Raw genomic sequence first — 18,775 nt, 5'->3', positions numbered from 1 at the left:
CATTTCTGGCATCTCCAATTCGTGTTTTGATTGGGTCTCCCCGGCAAACAAGCGGAGAGTCCGTAGCCACAAGCTGGATGATCATGAAGATGAAATCGTACCTAGCTACACCGAGACAGAGAAGAGCACATATTCGTCATGGAAACACTCTATTTCCACCTCGCTGTTCACTGAGCAAGCTACATCAAGCCCCCATCAGACAGCCCATTGGCCGATGTCAGCAATTCACGGGTTCAGAGGCGCCTCGACCCTGAAGATCTTTCACGAACCACTCTTTCTCATCGCACGTGCCAACCTCTTTGTTCGGAATCTCCTAATTTGGACGTTTCGGCTTCTTTGTGGGTCTTTGTTGGTGACGATTGTGAGCCCTACTGCCAGGCATGGGCTGCCGCACCTCTAACAGACAAAGAAATGGCACAACGGGATGTTTATCTCGAGTCTGAGACTGAGTTTCATGGGACAAAGTAGACTTCCATCGAGTGTTCTATCGTATTCTTCACTCAAAATCAAGGATTATGAATTTCTTGCTGGTGGTTGTGGACGAAGAGAAGGGGGATGTTCGCAGTTGCCCAGAAGATACTGTAGCTGCCCTCGAAACTGCCAAAACCGGTCGAGTGCGTCATTTCACAGATTGAGAACTTTTGAGTCACTCACCTCTTCACCAATGTCCCGTTTCATGTTCAATAACCCTCTTTAACTAGCTGAATGCAATACAAGTGACAATGCCAGTGACAATGCGAGACCCAAGCTGCACCCTCGAGCCACGGAAGTTCATCCCTCGCTGCGCCACGGCTATTGTAGTATCAAAGTGCCTTTCCCATCCTAATTTTAGTGGTGAAGGAGCTTTATGCCACGGCTCGCGCCAAGGCAATGAGAGTGTAGTGACCGATTCTTCCCCTGTGCACCTTGTGTTGTCCCATGACGATTGAATCTCTTCATTCATAAACTCCATTGCTCCCCTTCAACGCGGCCGGTATTTCTCCTCCTCCATTTTTAAATCCTAGGATCTTGATGGTCCATATAGTACGACAATCTCCAGTCTCTTTATTATAAAAGACATTCGTTTTCCACACCTCACGGGCTTTCAAGATGGTTCTCACACGAGCTCAGTCGCGCAATAACTCTAGTGATTCTGCTGGCAGCAGTGGGCAAGGAAATCCCATAAATCAGACTCAGAATCCTCGGAATACTCAATATCCAGCAATGGCAGTTCATCAGGATATGCTTGGTGTCGAAGGGCACGAGGACTTCTTTGACCCTGAAGACCACCATGATACCGCTCTGGACCATGATGACGACGACGACGAGTACCAACACGTCCCAGAGAGCGAAGATGAATCTGAGTTCGAACATCCGCCGAGAAGACAGTCAAATCGTCCTCCAAGACGCCAGTATGCCCAGGGAACTGTCCCCATTGCGCCGCGTACCACTAACCCCAGAATGTACGGTCACGGAGGAGCGACACAAGATGAAGAGGCCTGGTATGACCCGTCTCGTTGGAGAGTTAGTCGGTCAAAGAAGAAAAAGAACATTTTCATCCTACCCATCCCAACTCCAGGCGAGCTCAAGACCTTGCTAGCCAAGTTCACCCGTCCCGACTCTGTGCGCAAGGGCTGGGGATACTCGCGCAATGCCGGCGATGCCATTGAAGAGCTGTGGTCTACAAGATATGGCTGGGACTTTACGACCACTCGAATTGAGATGGACTATGGTTTGTTGATTCGCAACCTCGGCCTGATGCGATCTCATCAACAGGTTAATGGACGGAATTGTGACAGGTGTTTTGTAAGTTTTATTATCCCATTTCGCGACCACGACTAACCATCATAGGCCAATGGCAGAAGCAACCCCTGCGACCACGACTTCCAGAACGCATGCACACCCTGCGTCAAGAATGGCATCCGCTGCACATACACCGACCGAAGAACACTGCATACGCGCGAGCTGACAGGCACTGCAAACGCCGGAGCTGATCTAAACACCATACCCAATTCTGAAACTTGGTTTCGATCTGACCAACCGCCTGTCCCGGAAACACCATGGATCCCACCAATGACTATCAGAGACACCAAGGCCAGACCCGAGCCTGCAGCATGGCGCCAGGAGGATGCGCGGTACGATGCGCACAAGCAACAGTATGGCGTCGACCCGCACGTTAACCCCGTCCTCTACGAGAACCAAGGAAATAACCCCCAGTTCATCGTGAACGGAGTGCCGCACGTTAACCCGGCCGTCCATGAGTATCGAGCAAGACCATCGGGGCGAAGACTGGTGACTGGACCTGACGGTGAGGAATATCGACCTGCTAGAAGAGCCCGCATGAGGCGACTCGATCTCGGTACTCCTGCGCAGGACGGGATGCATCCTGGAATGCAGAATGCAGCTCCGGGTGGCGCGTACGGTGGGCAGAACTTCTACCCTCAGCAGGGATACGGACAGGGACAGCAATATGGTGGAATGCCACAACAAGGCGCGGGCCAGGGAATGGGAGGCCGAGGACAACCCTTCAACAATGGCGCCGGTGGTCGCAACCCTAATCCGGCGATGCTCACCCCCGAGCAGGCGTACATCAACGCGCTTTACCACAACTACCACCGCCTAAGATACGAGGTTGACACCCTTCATGGCCAGAACCAGTGGTTCATGGACGCATTCACCTATCTCCAGGAGATTCTGCCAAAATTTGTACCGGAGGACAGATTTCCCACTCTGGGACGGACTCTACAACGACCGAGTCCCTTTAGAGGAACTCAGCCTCCTGGGATTCCCCTCAGTGTGGACACTGCAGCTGCTCAACAGGCAGGTCAGTATGGTCGTCAGGATACTCCTCAAACCGCCCCTCCGACTATGCGGAGAAACCCAATGAATCAGCCCCGGCGTGCAGGCCCTGCTCGGAACCGCCGCCCAATGGCCCCTCCGGGTTCATACCCATCTTGTGCTCAGCAGGCTTCATTACCCCGTGATATAAAGGCGCCTCTGCAGTTTGGTCATCCGGCGTCGGCACCTCCCCAGCAAACTTCATTCGTGGCCCCGGTTCATACACCACAGCAGACCCCCTATCCTGGATCTGCCCACACTCCTCAGCAGCCTTCCTTCCCGGCTTCAATACAGCCCACCCAGCAAGGTCCCTTCCAACCTCAACAGCAGTTCACCGCGCCCCAGTCTAATCTCGCACCGCCATCTCGAGGTCCCTCACGACCAACCTCGACAGGATTCGACAAGACTCTTCTAGACGTGCTTGCGGATCCAAACTTCCCGATGCCCCAAGACTTCGACTTGCAGGAGTTTTTCGCGAACGGAAACATGACCCCCGAGCAAGCTCAGCAACTACAAAACGCGCGCCGTACTCCGTCGGATACAATCAACCCGGTGAACCTGATGGCGCAGCAACCACAAGCTCAAGCTCAAGGTCCGTCTCAAGTACGGCCACGAAGATCTACCATCGGTGATCAATTCCCGACAGCCACCGCCGGCCTCAAACGGCGATTCGAGTCCACTGACTCCGCTGACCAACAGGCCGAGCCCCAAATCAAGCGACCCCGTCAGGACAGTGGTGCTTCCTCGTTCAACCCAGGCCCAACTCCACAAATGCAAAGTCCATTCCAGGATCTGTCTGCAATGAACCCTGGCTCTGGTAGCGTCTTCGCCATGCCACCAAACCGTCGCAATGCGGCTGTTCCGGGGAGCCAACAGTCTACGATGGACCCCGCGGCATTCGACCAGTTCATGGCCCAGTCGCAGATTTATACTACGGCGGAATGGACAACGAAGCATGCGGATGCCATGACGCAACATATGGCAGCTGGGTACGAAAGTATGAATGTTAACATGAATATGAACGTCGACCACACTCAACAGCAGGAGACTGAGCAGGAGCAGAACCACTCCGAAAGCACAGACACCTCATCCAGCGCAGAGCCTGAAACCAGCACCGGCAACAGCACCGGTTCCGATCCCTCCGCCGACGATGACGCCGACGCCGACGGTGAAACCGACGTCGGCGCCGAGGACACGCAAGGCGAATCTGAATCCGACCACGACTCCCTCTTTAATTCGAACGGCGAGAACAGCTCAGAGGGCTCAAATAGCCAGGTTGGTGCGTCGCGGCAGGCGACGGGGTCGTCGGGGTCTAGCGAGAGTATTGTTGCGTTTCATTATGCTGGGGCTCCGCCTGTTGGGCCGAGTGGGGGTGGGGATCCTGGACTTGAAAGTATTCCGGAGGAGTATGGGGGGGCGTCGCAGTAAAAGTTATTATGATAAAGATGGTGTTTGGGGATGGGAATGACTATGGGCTATGTGACATGTTTTGCTATTGGTTTGGAGTTGGAGATTTCAAGGTCGTTTATCATGCTGGCGATTTATTTCTTGGTATTCGATGAGTTGGATAGGATGGATTGGGGATGGGAACCCAGTGTTCTCCAAAACGAAAATTATGAATATGTTCTCATACATTACCTATTGTTAATAGATATTTGATATTGTTATTCACCTACCAACCCCTTCCTCTTCCTCTTCCTTCGGACCGTATTTTCTTCTCATAACCTTCTCCATTCTCGTGGTTTTGGATCTAAGTTCGAGGTTCTATTCCTGCTTCCGGATTGACTACCAAACAAAGATTGTACCTAGTAAGCGAACTGAAAGAACATGCATTCACCTCCCAGCTTGTCTCGTCTCATTGACGTTTTCAAATACAGACCTATGCTTTGTTCCTGGTTTATTTTCGTCGCAGAATTAATCTTTAATTGCTGTCCACTCCTCGCTCTTTCCTCTTTGCTTTATAGAACAACAACCGAAGCAGCCTAACAGAGATCAAGCGTCGGATCGGATACAGTCCATAAGACGATGACACCCTAGATTAAGTCTGTCAAATCTTGATTACTCGATTGCGGGATTCGTGGAGGGACCCTCAACCCGTTATCGGAAATAGAAGATACTTAGCTAGCTTAGCTGCCTACCTACCTACTTATACAATCAAACGGAGAAGATGAGCGGATGATATGGCTGGACCTATCGTACCAGCTAGTAAGAAATAGTAATAAGGCGTTCAAGGAGCCCCGACGATCTTCCCTGTAAGAGGGATGGATACGTGTCCGCTAAGGCTTATGCAGAGCTCAGCCCCGATTCACGCATATCGAACATGTCAAATGTGAGCCCAGCTGAAGAGCTGAAAGGGAAGTACAAAGCCCTATCCGAATGTAGTATGCGCATCGCGCTGAGCCTTACCATACTTTCCACTCAACGACAGCTTAGAGCCACAGCGGAAATGCCAACGAGCCTTGTGGAGATCAGTCAAGCCTCGATCGACGCTCTTAGCGGCCTTTTATTGGGTCATTTGGGGGAAAGTGTACACAGCCCTGCTGCGGCTGATGGGGCCAAAGCTTGTTGTCGTTAGGTGGCCCCTGAGGGGGAGAATATATGGTGAGGTTTGTCCCAGATTGAACGGTTCGTTTGGTCTAACTCTTAGGTAACCATACTATCATCATACCTACCTACCTACTCATCCATCACCATCCTTGAGGTGCAGCCTCAATACTTGAACGAACCACACTCCATACAGCGAGCGACCCACAGCAATCAAAACCAAACAAGCAAAAACAAAATGTGTCTCTGCCTCGGCTTCGCAAACAGTTACGCGCGGAAACACCACGCCAAAAAGGCTGCCGAGAGGGAAGCTCGGGCTCCGCGACCCGTTATGAGTACATCCAGCCATCCCTCTGGGTCATCGGGGAGTAGGGTATCGCCGGTACCGATGTCCACCACGACGACTGTGCAGGGAGGGAAGGCGCCTGGTGGGAGGATAAATACAGTATAGTCGATATTGTAAGTCCGTTGTGGCCTATCCAGCTTTGAGAGTTGAACTGATTTGTTAAGGCGGTGTTTATGGTTGGTTTATCTTGGGCTTTGGTATAATGGACGGCGCCTGAGAGATTAGATGGGGGTGAAAGGAGCACGAGCGATCGCATTTTGTTTCCTTCGGGATACCTTATTTTATTTATTGTTTTCAAGCGAATGTTGCAAAATAAATATTCAAGTTTGTTCCAGATGCCCGTGGTTATCCTGCTTAATCGTTGTGGTAGTTGGTCTTTGTGGAGCGTTGCTAGGGCCTGAAATGTATATCTTCACTGAGACGAAAATCTACAAACCCGCCCAGGCTTAGAAGCCATCGACCGTAAGGAGAACCTTGAGTTTGATCTTTCCTTAGGATAAAACATTAGCTGTATTGAACAATATTTGTGCTTGCACTGCGTTTACCTCTACATGCTAAACAGCAGTAGAACGCGCCCGACTCAAGAGATAAAATGACTGGTGGCGACAGTTGCCCGATCTCAACATTTCTCCTCATATTCAGCCCCAAATGTACTCAAATAACTTTTTGATGATGAAGATTGTGTTGAAAAGCTCCAAGCTCACGATTTGCGTTCTAAGGTTGGCATTGTCCTTTTTTATGTTGGGGGTAGTTTCACAGGACAGTTGGAGAGAGTCAAAGAAATATAAATGAGTGATTGAATAATACTGTTCCATCCTGATTTCGTCAAGCGTTGCACCGTTTCTTCGTTGTTCGGATCAAGATGAGCCAGGGCCAAGTTGGTATGCTGCCGAGCCCTATCCAAGTTCTCCCAACAACCGCCCGCATGTAGCCTTAACCTGACTAGTCACGCATAGTCTATATTTCCACGCGCCTGAATTGGGCTGTGTGACTCAGATTGTATCGTGGATTGGCCTTCAAGAGTGTGACTGATCTCCGCCGTCTCCGCATCGAGATTATTGTTACCCGCACCGCAGCAGATGTAGGTAGCGGCGAGGAAGTATCTTAACAGATTTGCTAGGCTACTAAAAAGCGGGTTAAACTGCGCCTCCCCAGAGCCAGTGGTCTCTAATTGGTGTGGCCAGGGCTGTGAGTCGCGCCTTCCTCTCCGGGATCTTGGGGGTACCTGCCGTATGACTACACTGCACCTGGGGAAGATACGATATCCGGACAAGAAGCGACAGGCATCCATTGGACACGATGTCCCCTTATATATATATATATATATGTATATATATACCATTCGCGTGAAGCTAAGTCCAAAGCTTTCGATGGTTTGCTCTCAACTTTCCGCTCGGGGTGACCCCCCTACTCCTAAGCCTCACATTGCGAACCGCTGTACTGAGCTACGAATGAGATTGCTACTTATTTCTCCTTCTTCCTCGACGCGTTGTATTTGCGGCACAGCATAGTACTGTCGAGAACATTCCAAGCTCCATAATGAGCCACTCTCGGAATCGAGTTGCTGTGGTTGGCTGCCCCCCGCTGTTTTCAGGGATGGCAGCCTCGAGGCGCGACCTGGCCAACCATAGCCAAGACGCCCATGCTATGACTGGCTCTGTACTGGAGCACAAGACTATGGCTTCACATCCCGGCTCTCGACAGCAAGTCCACGATTTAGTAAATTGAAAGCCTTGGCTTGGCGAAATTGATTGGTTTTACGCGCCCGTAGCAGATATCGGGCGAAGCAAATTGTTGGTGCTACAACGCCGGCGCTTCGACAAAACTGCCTTGCCGTTTGAAACTGATCAGTGTGACGTGTCTTTGATCGCATTTATAAATATTCTGCCCTCTTTTCAAGGTTTTCCGATGTGTTGTGGTTCAACTCAGTGACGGCATTTGTGGCGTCAATATGTTCGACATTCACGGCTTGACCCGGCGCTACGAAGACTTATGTGCCAATGAGTCTAGTAAGAATAACTTGTTCAAGGTCAGTTTACTATATGGCTCTGATGTATGGCTGGTGCCACGAACTGAACTCCTGGGCTTTAAGGAGCTCTTGGATTATACAAAAGCGTTTGAGGCGGAAGTTCGAGCCAGAGATAATATAATCGACGAGAAGCAGCGTACCATCGAGTCCTATCGAGACGAAAGCCTGAAGCACAAAGATGACCTTGGGCATTTGAGACTGGAACAGGTCTGTGATCGTCGCTATCTGTATGCTTTTAAATGGCGCTAAACTCTTGTTTCAAGGATAAACTGACCTTTATTTCCGTATTGGTTGACGGTGATGGCATGAACGTGAGTTTAATCGCTCTCTTAGACGTGGATATGAACTGATCTTCCCATCAGTTCCAAGAGAAGTTCATGAAAAATGGCAAAATCGGTGGCCAGGAAGCTGCCTATTGCTTGATACAGGCTGTGAAAGAACACGTTCGGAAAGTTGATCCCAACGTGCCTGCTCATGCGTTGATTAAGATCCGCGTGTACGCGAACGTGGAGGGACTGACCAAAGCATACCGTAATGCCGATATCATCCCTGATAGTGAAAACTTAATGTCCTTTGTTCAAGGCTTCAACAGAGGGCACGAGCTGTGTGACTTTGTGGATGTTGGATCTGGGAAGGAAGGATCGGACGTTAAGCTGAGAGGTAGTCCTCCCCAAGCAGTCAATTTTCTAGACTGATCATGGTATTGAATAGCACTTTTCAATCAGGATGTCCTGGACGTCCACTGCCGTCGGGTCTTGTTCTGTGGCTCGGCTGACAACGGTTACGCTCATCTTCTACGCCAGCATCTACGATCCAACCGGATCACCCTGGTCGAGGGCCCTCCGTTCGCCTTCGAGATAAGAGAGATGATTGACGACTTTGAAACCGTGTCGTTTGATGATGTTTTCATGTCATCCAAGTTAAAGGTCGAAAGAAGAGTTTCTTGGGGCAATGTGGATCGAGCGATTACCCCCCCAGCGACACCAAATGGAAACTATGCCTCTGCAGCTAGGGCTCCGACCACATCACGTACCGCAGCGACCACTTCAAGCAACTCTGCAGCCGCCCAGAAACCGCAACTGTGGCTCTGTGTAAACAGCTGCGGGGAGCGTGTCGACCGTTCATTACATATATCTTCCCAAGAAAAGATCACCGCTCTTAAACGGCGCAAGCTATGTAACCAACACCACCTTGGAACGTGCCACTACAAGAGCTGCACCCATAATCATTCGCCTAGACTTAGCGCGCAGGAACTCACTGATCTCATGTTTATAGCGAGAATGAGTCCATGTGCTAGTGGACTTGATTGTCGCGACGTCAGTTGCATTTATGGTCATCGTTGCCCTCAGCATAAAAACTGCCCTCATTTGGACTCGGGTAGATGTAAATTTGATGGTCATATGCACAATGTTGACACGACTATTACTGCGACTATCGATGATCATCAAATTAGTTAGGCTTCTGTTGAAGTAGGTATTGTTCTTGTGATTCTGCTTGCTCCTATTGTCCTGGTTGGTCATGTTCAGTGTATGTTTTGTTGTTTGTTTGTTATAGCAGTCAAGAATGCCAGCGTATCAAATTGTCATAGCAATAAACCAAGAATAGAGAAGGTACGAAGAAGCCACCAAGAGATAAGTCTAGAAACTAGATTACTCCCTCCCTAGCTCTTTCATAGCAGCATTATAAAACGTTCTCTCCCCACCATGACTCCCATTAAGCGCAACTTTAATCATCGCTCTAGAAAGCACCTCGACATTAATAAACCCAAGGAACCCCGCAACCGTATCCCTAACCGACCAAAAAGTAGACGGCACAGGGCCAGGCCGCATGATGTACGTTTCGAATGTGCCGGGATGCGCCTCTTCATGCCGGAAGAGGACATTCTCAGATTCACCCTGCGCCTTGAAGTTAGTCAAAGCTAATCCACAGAAGGTTTATGAGGGTATCTGGAAGAGTGTACCCTCAACTTCCGATAACCGCCCCAATACCACAACTCCGCAGTCTGGTCCCGTATCGCCGCTGACCCAGAAACAAAGACAAATCGAAATTTCCCCCCTTCCTTTTTACCCCCTCCATCCCCCTCAAACCCCCTTGAAAAAGCCTCCGCCGCAGCCCTTGGAAATTCCACAGATACCTTCTTCGTAAGGTCATCATCCCTCGCCTTCCCAGGCACAATCCCAATCGTCCAGAGACAAGCACTTGCACCGCGGAGTTCAGACTGAAGGGCTGGGGTACAGTATGTTGTCCAGTCGGTGGTAGACATGATGTACGTTCGGAGCTTTGGGTGTTTGGTATCGATTTCGCGACGAGTAAGTGCGAGGACGGAAGTTACGCTTGGGTGCGCGAGACATTGATTCAGGAGGGTCTGGCCTATGTAGCCTGTTGCGCCGGCGAGGATAATTTTCATGATGTCGATCCCCTCTCGTCCAGATTACAAAGCGCGATACAGGATGTGATGATGGTGAAATGATGGGTGGAAGGGGGAGTGAAGACGTCTTATATCCGGGCTGTGCTAATCGCCGCTAACTCCGTGACTTATTTGGGTGTGGGGCTGTGCGGTTTGGAGGTGTTGTACCGTATGCGTGCCCTAGCTCAGCATTATTTGCACTTATGGTTGCGATTATGGGTCTTTTATAGTTCCATCTGGGCTCCAAGGTACATTGGCCATGGCTGTAGATGCTGCTGATGTACTGGGTCCACGATTCAGCCTTGCAGGCTACCCCACTGTGCTCTTGGCTGCAGATGAGCTATACCAATCCAGCAATGGGGGGATGCACTGCGCCCTATCAGTCGCCTGGAGCCGCCTGGGAACCCTCCTTTATACGTCATAGGTTGCTACAAAGCTATTGCCAAGTGACATGCCTTGAGCGATCTACCCCGCCGCAAAAGTACGGAGGGGTGTTTTGCTAGCTGGCGCCTACCTATCCGGCCCTCGCTCTCAGACCCTCTACCTATATCAAGCCTCCCTTCAATATCAGGATAATATACCCGAGCCCTAATTCCAACACTTTGCCCCTGAAGTCTAAAAAAAAGTCAACGAATATCAACCTCAAAATGACATCCACCCCAAACCCCAAAACCTACTTCAACCACGACTTAACCTACGAATCCGCGCACAGAGCAACATTCTCCCCACCAAAGAAGGAAATCCCCGCTGTTCTGCCTCCAAATTTAAACCAAATCGACTTCGAGCAAGCCATCGGCGAATTCATTAGCGCCGTCGGACTCGAGAATGTTTTTGTGGGTGAGGCGCTGGTTGATTATGTTGATCCTTATGATGTTTATGAACACGATGAGGGGAGGAGGAAGGTTCCTTCTGCTGCTGTGACGTGAGTTATATCTATTTGTCTGGGAAGCTGGGACTGGAGAGATATAGCTAACAGGTGTACAGTCCCTCATCAACAGAGGAGTTATCCTCCGTCCTAAAAATCGCGAATAAATTCTCGCTACCCTTATGGACTTTCTCGCGCGGGAAAAACCTTGGGTCTGCCTCACCTTCTCTTCCGATCCACCCTTCATTCAAGACCCAGCATTGACAAGACCATGCAGGTACGGCGGTCCCGCCCCCGTCCTCTCCGGCTCCGTAGCCCTAGACCTGCACCGCATGAACCGCATCCTCGAAGTGAACGATACCTTTCACTACGCCGTCGTCGAACCAGGCGTGACATGGACGGAACTCTACGAGTACTGCAAATCGCACGGGAAGAAAGTCTGGCCTAGTACGCCCTCTTTGGGGTGGGGGAGTGTTGTTGGGAATGTATGCGCCCATCCTACCCCTTCTAGTATAGGCAGAGAGGCTGATCAGTATCATTGGCGTAGACACTCGACCGCGGCACAGGCTTCGGCCAAAATTTCAGCCACCACCAATCCGTTTCCGGGATGGAAATCATGCTTGCTGACGGATCCCTAATCCGAACAGGGCAATTCGGGATCTCGAACTCTCCCTCAGCGCACTTATCAAAGTTTACATTTGGACCATCAATCGAGGGTCTATTCTGGCAAAGCAATCTGGGCGTCGTTACGAAGATGAGTCTTTGGCTTACCCCGCAGCCAGAGGCATTCATGTCTTGTTCTTTCTCCGTCAATGAGTTTGGGGACTTAGAGGGGCTGGTTGATGCATTCGGTGTTATGAGACGGGATGGGACGATTACAGGGGCTGTGTGGGTTGGAAATATACTTGAGGGATTGAGTATATACGGGCGACGAAACGAGTTTTGGGCGGGTGAGGGTGCGATACCCGAAAATCGGGTAAAGGAACTCCAACAGAAGCATGGACTGGGGTACTGGGTCGCGAAATTCGGGCTCTACGGCACGAAACGAATTGTCCAGGCTCATTTCGATGATATCAAGGAGCGACTGGGGGAGTTAGTTCCAACTGGTACATTAACAGGCCACTTCTTCGCCGCAGACAAAAAGGGCGAACTGCTAGACGCATCATCCATCCCCTTCGAACACGGGAATGTCCTAGCCGGCGTACCGAGTCTCATGGCATTACCGCTGGTTAATTGGCCTCTAAAAAAAGATGGGAAAGGCAAACCGGCACATGGCGACTACGCACCTATCATCCCGTCTTCTGGCAAGGAAATACTGGACTGGATGCGCACGGTGAAACCCATCTTCGAGGCCTCGGGGAATGATCTCATGGTTGATTTCTTTATGCATGAGAGGCATGTTATCGTTACGAATATGTGGAGCTTTGATCAGTTTGATGAGGGACAGAGGGAGGCGGTGCATGGGTTGTTTATGGCGCTTCATGAGATTGCGAGGGAGAGGGGGTATGGGATGTATAGGGGACATGTGCAGCATATGGGTGAGTCCAGGGTTCGCCTGGGTAAATGCGGATCCGGAATGAGGCGGTTTTGACTAACGGGTTATACTGTAGACCGTATTGCTGCGCTTAATGACTTCAATGATCACGCATATAGGAGGCTCGTGGAGAGCATCAAGGTAAGTACAATTTCTGCAATACTTTCATATAGATGACCATTCCGAGTTCTGACTGTAAGCTCCTAGGACACCGTCGATCCGAATGGTATCCTTGCGCCAGGGAAGCAAGGTATATGGCCTGAAAGGTATCGCCATCACCGATCCGCATAAGGACTAAGATATAGGCACCTTGCATTCGTTCTTTACATGGTTGATACGCGTCTGAACGACGTATCATATCTCGCAATCGGCATGGCATGTTTCGGCCTGCAATGTGCCGGCGCGAAGCGATTGCATGAATATGTTGTGTTGGTATAGATGATGGGAAATGCGAATAGGACTCTCAAACTATAATTCCTCACCTTCGCATCCCGGCCCTTTCGTCAATATATGCTGTATATGTCCCAGAAGGATCATAGGTGAAATAGTTGACCCAACCAAGTCACTCGCAATATACACGTAGTGGTCGATCGGCTCCGTCCAGTATCCAGATTCCGCTCAGCGCCAGGCTACCTGCCAAGCATCCCAATCGGGAACCATTCGGCGCGGCGGCCCATCCCGCTTTTTGCCAAGAGCGCGTTCGAGCTTGGCTATTATGAGCTGATACTTCTGAGATTTAATGAGGCTGTATTATAGCTGTGAAATCAGCGTTCAAGGCTATAGAGTACTTGTCACAATCTGGGGCCTGAAGCTATACCGCAACTAGGATGTTCCTGCGCGGGCCTGTCCTTGACGAGGTATAAAGACGGACATGTCCCTGATATACTTGTAGCTATAACTAGAGATCAGAATCCACCAAGAGATCAGCTTCATTCAGCTATTGCCAAACACATTGTAAGCATGTTAACCAGCATATTCTCCCTCCTCGCTCTTGTAGGGAGTACACTGGCAACGCCCCTCACAAACGGAACATTCAAGCACCCCCTCACGAAACCCGTCTTCCAAGTCCAGCTTCTCGCAGCTCTTCCATACAACACTACAATCCCAGGCGGAGGAACAATCGCAGCTGTCCCTAACCGCGGCGGATCCGTGTCCGGGATATTCGAGGGCGAAATTATCGGTAATCTGACGGCTGCTATTGAGACTGTTCTTCCTGCTGAAGAGGGGGAGTATTCTGTACGTTTACCTTCATTCTCCTAATATGGACAACAATGGACTGCGTAGCTAATGGGTGTTGTAGCGCTGGGAGAACCAGCTTGTTTTCACGAACGAGGCGGACGAGAGGATTCTAGTTTCCATCTCGGGGACGATCACATATGCGAATGAGGCGCTTCATGGGTTTGGGTTTGCGTACGTCATTACTTCCTTGTTGAATGCCTTGAGGCTGCATGTTCAAAAGATACTGATCTTTGCTGAATCACAGCTACCTCCAAACAACGATCCCTGAACTGGTGTGGACAAACTACGCTACATTCCTCGTCGAATGGATGGCCGACTTCTATACCGGAACAGGCGACGCGGAGATCTTCGAGATAAATTCGGGTGGACGGCTTGATGGGAAACCCATTGCCGGTCTTCTCCCGCCCGGGGAGGAATAACGGATGTGAGAACCGTGATGACAGCTGTAAACCGTTTTTGGTGATGGATAAAAGAGCGACGCGACGGCGTAGGGTTCGGTTATGTGGTTCCTGGGGGGTTGGATTTGCGTGTCTGAAGGGTGAAATAGGTGGAGGAGGCCCGATGGGCGGGTCGCGGAAGAAATAGACCTACCATCTGTGTTTTAATCGCGTTAGGTGCCCAATTTCAGACACCTGCTACGTTCCCTTGAGGCCAAGTGCAGGTCCTCAGTCTCGGATTTTCTCCCGTACCGAAAGTGTAGTGGAGGTAACAAAAGGCCAAGGAGCATAGAAAATCAGCTCCGAGGCCACCAAGTCCACCTCCGAGGAGCGATGAGGCAATTTCTTCGACGCGTCGAACGGGGGTTATCGTCTTTTCAGGGTCGAGGCTGAGCGGTGTATCCGTATCCGATCATTGGAAAGTGCGCATTGCCTAGATGATGTTGTCTCATCCCGCGTGGGATGTTCGTAGGATATCTTTCCCCAATGCTAATCTGAATCAGGACGGGAGAGTGGATCTGAAGCGTGGTAAACGGTGGCTTAAGTTTGAAAGTTTGCAGTTCGCGTTAAACAGTCTCAAGATAGAGCTTTTGGTTCCGTAAGTGCCGGCAGGGGCAATGCTTCCTATTGGCAATAAACCACAGTTGTCGCAGAGCCTAGTAAGGCGGCCGCATAAGCAAGAACTCGCGAAGAGTGTTTAGACGAATGAGACAATCTTCTCTTAGGCACCTAGCGCCGAGCAACGAGCAATGAGCGCCCAAAGACGAAGATCGACCCGAGACAAGGCAACTCGCTATGGTTTCAAAGACTAGTGATCTTGCCTCCATGGATTCGTATTGACATGGATCGCTTACCGTCTCAATGAACTGCCGAATTTTGTGAACGATCGCTTCTTCAATCGTTGATTGAGATTACGGCGATGGCGGCCTAGGCGCAGTTTGAAGCAGAACGTACTTTGTCGAAGGATCGTATGTTTTGCTCCGCAAGCGATCCTATTCAAAACCAAACCAGAGGAATATAAAATGCAATTTCAACTCCACGCCACTTGAATGGCGCAGCTGTAATACATTTCCCCCCTGGGTTTGAAAACCGTGATTGCGCAGAGTGTGTTGGAAGGTTGCTGAAAACTTGCACCTCGTGTCATTTCTGCAGCGACCGTTCAGGATTCAATTCAAACGGCCACCCAGCAGGGCAGAGATCCCTCTGACAGCTCGATTAAGGTTCGTCAGCCACTTCCTTCGGGTCCGATTGCACGGGCAGGAGCGACGATCGGTCAAGGAAATCGGGAGTGGCGTAGGATTGCAGAGCGCAGCGTGACAAGCAAACTTCTTGACCAAGATTTGAGGTACATAGGAGAGGTAAACACCGATTCCGGAGCGGTGGCAGAGCTCGTTGCTTTTTCGCATCGGCATCGTTGAGCATTGATTGGACGGCCGTTTGCGACAGCCTTGCCCCGGTCAAAGGGCTCGAACCTGGTCTGCAAGGGGCTTGCGATTTTCGGCTGATTTAGCCGACGTGTTTGACAAATAGTTGCAGGCTTCAAGACAATGCACTAAAGCATACGGCGAGGAGATACTTGGGCATGCCGTAGATGGCGGCCGGTTCATGAGTCGTCCGCTCAGAGACCAGGTATACATGAAAGTTGGATAAGGGCTGCGGGGCGTGGTGCAAGTGGGAATGCGCCTCCATAGGGGTACCATTAATCGTCTTGCTACCCGTACTTTTGCGAGCCTTGATCGGGGACGATTGCGGGAGAACCGAGGACAGTTGGCGATCTAGGTTCCGGTGGCCGTCCACGACGCCTCGAATTGCCGGGATCCAAGAATCGAGTCCTGAGTGACATTTGGAGTAACTGGGCGATAAATTTGTCGACTGTACTGAGACAGGTTGGCACATGTTGCAGCCATCACCACCCTCCCATTGGCGGGGCCTTGTTTTTGAGTTTCAAACAACACCACAATGTAGGAAAGGACCAGATGTCACAGTCCGCTACAACAGTTCGCTGTGTTATTGAACAGTAGTACTGAGACAAGATCAAGCGGATTGACTGCAAGGGAGGCGGTCTAATCCTTGCTCATGCCTGAAGAGCCAAGCGGGTTGGGTTCAGGCGGGATCGCACTGCTATCCATTTATCGCCATGAGGTTGCACAGTGATCCTCAATGCCACGTAGCCAATGGGCACTTGAAAGGACAGATGACATAAGGTCTCAATGTCACAACAAAGAGCCTTCGATGCTATTGATCGTGCACGGTAAGTGGGCAATCGATGATCTGGCACAACCATGGTCCGAAGGTCCAGTGTCGCTACTTTGACAATCGGGCGACATTGGAATGTGCAGTCCCAGGACTATGATGGGGGCGGATCTTCCAAGCGAGCCGGGTTGCCGAATCTGGCGGAACCCATGCGAAAGCGATTGAAGTTGTCGAGCCTAGGAGATTAGATGTGTCTCACCTTTAAAGTAGAGGATGAGAGCCTCAGGTGGCACAGCAAAATTCAGTCGAGCTCAGTAGCTCCAAAATAGCACGGTCCAGAGCAAAGGGCTAGTGTTGCCAACGTAGACCCAGCAGATGGCGGGTTAGGTGTCGCAGGCGTACAGTCCCTGGTTTGCCCTGTATTCAGGGATATATTCCTGTATGATTGTCACATTGCACGTTGGCCCAGTTGTGTTCAAGGCCCAGGTGACTGAGCTGTCCAATGATCATCGCCCTCTTGGATTACGCACAGTGCGTCTTGGTCAGGTTCATAACAGAGCCAGCCAGGCGGATAGATTCCGCATGGCGGGCAGGACTGGCCAGGTGGGTTTCACATATCAAGAATGTGTCGCAATTGCTGCTTTGCGATGGGCCTATTCAGCAGTCCTGCTGTGCGCCTGTTCCCCTCATGCGGGCTAGGCTGGCTGGGTCAGTTTTGCTTTTTCCGTGTCCCCTCACGGCCAGGGCTGGAAACGAGGTAGGAGGGGAGGATGAATCCACCCTGCTGAGCACTGGGCACTGAGTACAGTGACTTATCGATCCAATCAAGCGAAGAACTGTAGCCGTGAAAGGACTGATCGCGAAGCCCCATGTCACCAACAATACACAGCTGCCAGGGAAGTTTTATAGCCATCCCTGTAAGAATGAGCTTCATCTCAGCATGGGCACTAATTCCAAATCTTAACGATATCATCCATAGCAAGCGGTGCGCCAATTGAGCATGACAATGAACCACGACGACATCGAAGGTTGCAGTCCGACATTTGTATTCGCCATAAGCGCGGTTTGCGGAGTGGCAAGCCGTCGACTGGGAGTGACCGATCGTCGGCTAAGAAGGAACAAACACCGAAGGAGCCTCCACCTCTGGCAGCAGATGTTGTTACGTGGACGTCCTCTGAGATGTTGTTCGTTTTGGTCGATGTTGGCATCCTGCGTTCAAATATTGGATGGCAACAACTTGACTTAATTCCGCGGCCCCCACTGATGCAAAGTTTCAGGCTGAATTGCGATTGCTTCCTATGCTCTAGGCGCCTCCTTGTCCTTGTGAGGTAATCACCGACCCAGCGAACGATGGTTTGAAATAGCAAAAGAAAAGCGTACAGAGATTCGAGCGGCATCGTCAGAATTGAGACAACGAACATCTTTTGTCAGCGCAACAGAAGGATTGTCCACATTTTGTCGAAGGTTGTACTAAGGAGCCAAACATCAATTCAATACTACCTGAGGTGATGCTCAGGTCGTCAAAACATCAGACAAACGTCGGGAGTACACAACTGCAGACAGTAATTTGGCCTTTTTTAAAGGAATCTCTCCAAGATATTTCGGTATCCACTAATTCCGTCGCGGCGCAGACAGGGTACACTATCGGTTTTTTTTTTTTTTTTTTTTTTTTTTTTTTTTTTTCTGACACCACGCTAGATATATCTAGAACGGTAATCGATTTGCAAGGTTTCCGCATAATCTGCTTCTTGATCGGAGATGATCTTATCAAAAGCGTAATCTTGCATGAAAAGGGCGCTCTTACGACGCGCATGACACTGCTAGCACTGTCCATTCAAGGGGAGAGGCAGAGTGAGAGCCGGCGGAGGCGATGATTCGTCCCAATGACATGTGAATATCCCCTAGTCCGATGGTAAGGGTTATCGGATGCTTAGGTAGGTGGACGCTGGATTCATTACATTCAGTTGACGAATACCCCGTGCTGTCAGCTTCACTGGCGCCAGTCACCCTCAAAAGACATGGATCTTCTCGCTGAAGTAGAACCGTCGGGCTAAGAAAGACTGGCCATGGGGCAGCAGACGGACGTAAAATATGTCCAAAGTGTACATTCTCCGAGTGCAAAATGATATTGACCGCCTCAAGTAGGCATTCCGAGTTGGGTTTCTGGCTTCTGCAGATGTTGCGCAAGGTATGATGTTCAATCGCCATGCGAACTCCACACTCTGGCGGCAGACTTATGGAGGCTTGGAGGATGGATCAGCGCGACCCGGGCCGTCAGCTGCCCAGGCGCTTGGTTCGTCCAGGGGATGGCGCCGTTATTAGATGAGAGGTGCTGATAATCAAAACGCCTAGATTTAAAATGTG

At 50.6% G+C, this 18,775-nt stretch overlaps 8 protein-coding genes across 8 annotated transcripts; 6 read left to right on the top strand and 2 right to left on the bottom strand.

Annotated features, from left to right (window-relative positions):
• Positions 1 to 81: 81 nt before the first annotated feature.
• BDV14DRAFT_178361 (uncharacterized protein) lies at positions 82 to 629 on the top strand. The gene has a single exon (XM_073769568.1). The coding sequence runs from the start codon at positions 215 to 217 to the stop codon at positions 398 to 400; it is 186 nt and encodes a 61-aa protein (XP_073625423.1). The 5' UTR covers positions 82 to 214; the 3' UTR covers positions 401 to 629.
• Positions 630 to 1,203: 574 nt separating this feature from the next.
• BDV14DRAFT_202789 (uncharacterized protein) lies at positions 1,204 to 4,245 on the top strand (the record flags this gene model as incomplete). The annotated part of the gene is made up of 2 exons (XM_073774127.1): positions 1,204 to 1,785; positions 1,831 to 4,245. 2 exons carry the CDS (start codon positions 1,204 to 1,206, stop codon positions 4,243 to 4,245), a joined length of 2,997 nt encoding a protein of 998 aa, XP_073625422.1.
• A 1,208-nt stretch (positions 4,246 to 5,453) lies between these two features.
• Positions 5,454 to 6,128, bottom strand: BDV14DRAFT_178360 (uncharacterized protein). The gene is made up of 2 exons (XM_073769567.1): positions 5,872 to 6,128; positions 5,454 to 5,820 (listed from the first exon to the last, which is right to left on the bottom strand). The coding sequence occupies exons 1-2, from the start codon at positions 5,961 to 5,963 to the stop codon at positions 5,691 to 5,693; spliced, it is 222 nt and encodes a 73-aa protein (XP_073625421.1). The 5' UTR covers positions 5,964 to 6,128; the 3' UTR covers positions 5,454 to 5,690.
• A 1,393-nt stretch (positions 6,129 to 7,521) lies between these two features.
• On the top strand, positions 7,522 to 9,262 carry BDV14DRAFT_210604 (CCCH zinc finger DNA binding protein). The gene is made up of 3 exons (XM_073775936.1): positions 7,522 to 7,943; positions 8,099 to 8,396; positions 8,448 to 9,262. The coding sequence occupies exons 1-3, from the start codon at positions 7,659 to 7,661 to the stop codon at positions 9,191 to 9,193; spliced, it is 1,329 nt and encodes a 442-aa protein (XP_073625420.1). The 5' UTR covers positions 7,522 to 7,658; the 3' UTR covers positions 9,194 to 9,262.
• Positions 9,263 to 9,385: 123 nt separating this feature from the next.
• Positions 9,386 to 10,143, bottom strand: BDV14DRAFT_202787 (putative nucleoside-diphosphate-sugar epimerase; the record flags this gene model as incomplete). The annotated part of the gene is made up of 2 exons (XM_073774126.1): positions 9,386 to 9,631; positions 9,697 to 10,143. The coding sequence occupies 2 exons, from the start codon at positions 10,141 to 10,143 to the stop codon at positions 9,386 to 9,388; spliced, it is 693 nt and encodes a 230-aa protein (XP_073625419.1).
• A 559-nt stretch (positions 10,144 to 10,702) lies between these two features.
• Positions 10,703 to 13,128, top strand: BDV14DRAFT_178354 (FAD-binding oxidoreductase). The gene is made up of 6 exons (XM_073769566.1): positions 10,703 to 11,065; positions 11,128 to 11,220; positions 11,286 to 11,493; positions 11,556 to 12,546; positions 12,619 to 12,683; positions 12,750 to 13,128. The coding sequence occupies exons 1-6, from the start codon at positions 10,791 to 10,793 to the stop codon at positions 12,831 to 12,833; spliced, it is 1,716 nt and encodes a 571-aa protein (XP_073625418.1). The 5' UTR covers positions 10,703 to 10,790; the 3' UTR covers positions 12,834 to 13,128.
• A 256-nt stretch (positions 13,129 to 13,384) lies between these two features.
• On the top strand, positions 13,385 to 14,428 carry BDV14DRAFT_106344 (uncharacterized protein). Its single transcript, XM_073765591.1, has 3 exons — positions 13,385 to 13,778; positions 13,843 to 13,952; positions 14,026 to 14,428. Exons 1-3 carry the CDS (start codon positions 13,503 to 13,505, stop codon positions 14,198 to 14,200), a joined length of 561 nt encoding a protein of 186 aa, XP_073625417.1. The 5' UTR covers positions 13,385 to 13,502; the 3' UTR covers positions 14,201 to 14,428.
• Positions 14,429 to 17,382: 2,954 nt separating this feature from the next.
• On the top strand, positions 17,383 to 18,094 carry BDV14DRAFT_178348 (uncharacterized protein; the record flags this gene model as incomplete). The annotated part of the gene is made up of 1 exon (XM_073769565.1): positions 17,383 to 18,094. A coding segment is annotated over exon 1 (241 nt), but the record flags the coding sequence as incomplete, so codon positions are not given.
• Between the last annotated feature and the right edge of the window lie 681 nt (positions 18,095 to 18,775).

This window comes from Aspergillus stella-maris (assembly GCF_047715825.1).
Source record: "Aspergillus stella-maris strain CBS 113639 unplaced genomic scaffold BDV14scaffold_51, whole genome shotgun sequence".
Classification (NCBI taxonomy): Eukaryota; Fungi; Ascomycota; class Eurotiomycetes; order Eurotiales; family Aspergillaceae; genus Aspergillus; species Aspergillus stella-maris.
This window is presented reverse-complemented; position numbering and strand designations above follow the sequence as displayed.

What these genes read in the sequence shown, in the direction of transcription:
- BDV14DRAFT_178361 (XM_073769568.1), top strand. Translation starts at nt 215, where the DNA reads ATGTCAGCAATTCACGGGTTCAGAGGCGCCTCGACCCTGAAGATCTTT.
- BDV14DRAFT_178360 (XM_073769567.1), bottom strand. Translation starts at nt 5,963, where the DNA reads ATGCGATCGCTCGTGCTCCTTTCACCCCCATCTAATCTCTCAGGCGCC. An exon ending in AAACCAACCATAAACACCGC is followed by an intron (nt 5,821 to 5,871) that starts CTTAACAAATCA and finishes CAACGGACTTAC; the next exon opens with AATATCGACTATACTGTATT.
- BDV14DRAFT_210604 (XM_073775936.1), top strand. Translation starts at nt 7,659, where the DNA reads ATGTTCGACATTCACGGCTTGACCCGGCGCTACGAAGACTTATGTGCC. An exon ending in GGCATTTGAGACTGGAACAG is followed by an intron (nt 7,944 to 8,098) that starts GTCTGTGATCGT and finishes TCTTCCCATCAG; the next exon opens with TTCCAAGAGAAGTTCATGAA. An exon ending in ATCGGACGTTAAGCTGAGAG is followed by an intron (nt 8,397 to 8,447) that starts GTAGTCCTCCCC and finishes GGTATTGAATAG; the next exon opens with CACTTTTCAATCAGGATGTC.
- BDV14DRAFT_178354 (XM_073769566.1), top strand. Translation starts at nt 10,791, where the DNA reads ATGACATCCACCCCAAACCCCAAAACCTACTTCAACCACGACTTAACC. An exon ending in TCGCGCGGGAAAAACCTTGG is followed by an intron (nt 11,221 to 11,285) that starts GTCTGCCTCACC and finishes AAGACCATGCAG; the next exon opens with GTACGGCGGTCCCGCCCCCG. An exon ending in GGGGGAGTGTTGTTGGGAAT is followed by an intron (nt 11,494 to 11,555) that starts GTATGCGCCCAT and finishes TCATTGGCGTAG; the next exon opens with ACACTCGACCGCGGCACAGG.
- BDV14DRAFT_106344 (XM_073765591.1), top strand. Translation starts at nt 13,503, where the DNA reads ATGTTAACCAGCATATTCTCCCTCCTCGCTCTTGTAGGGAGTACACTG. An exon ending in CTGAAGAGGGGGAGTATTCT is followed by an intron (nt 13,779 to 13,842) that starts GTACGTTTACCT and finishes TGGGTGTTGTAG; the next exon opens with CGCTGGGAGAACCAGCTTGT. An exon ending in CTTCATGGGTTTGGGTTTGC is followed by an intron (nt 13,953 to 14,025) that starts GTACGTCATTAC and finishes GCTGAATCACAG; the next exon opens with CTACCTCCAAACAACGATCC.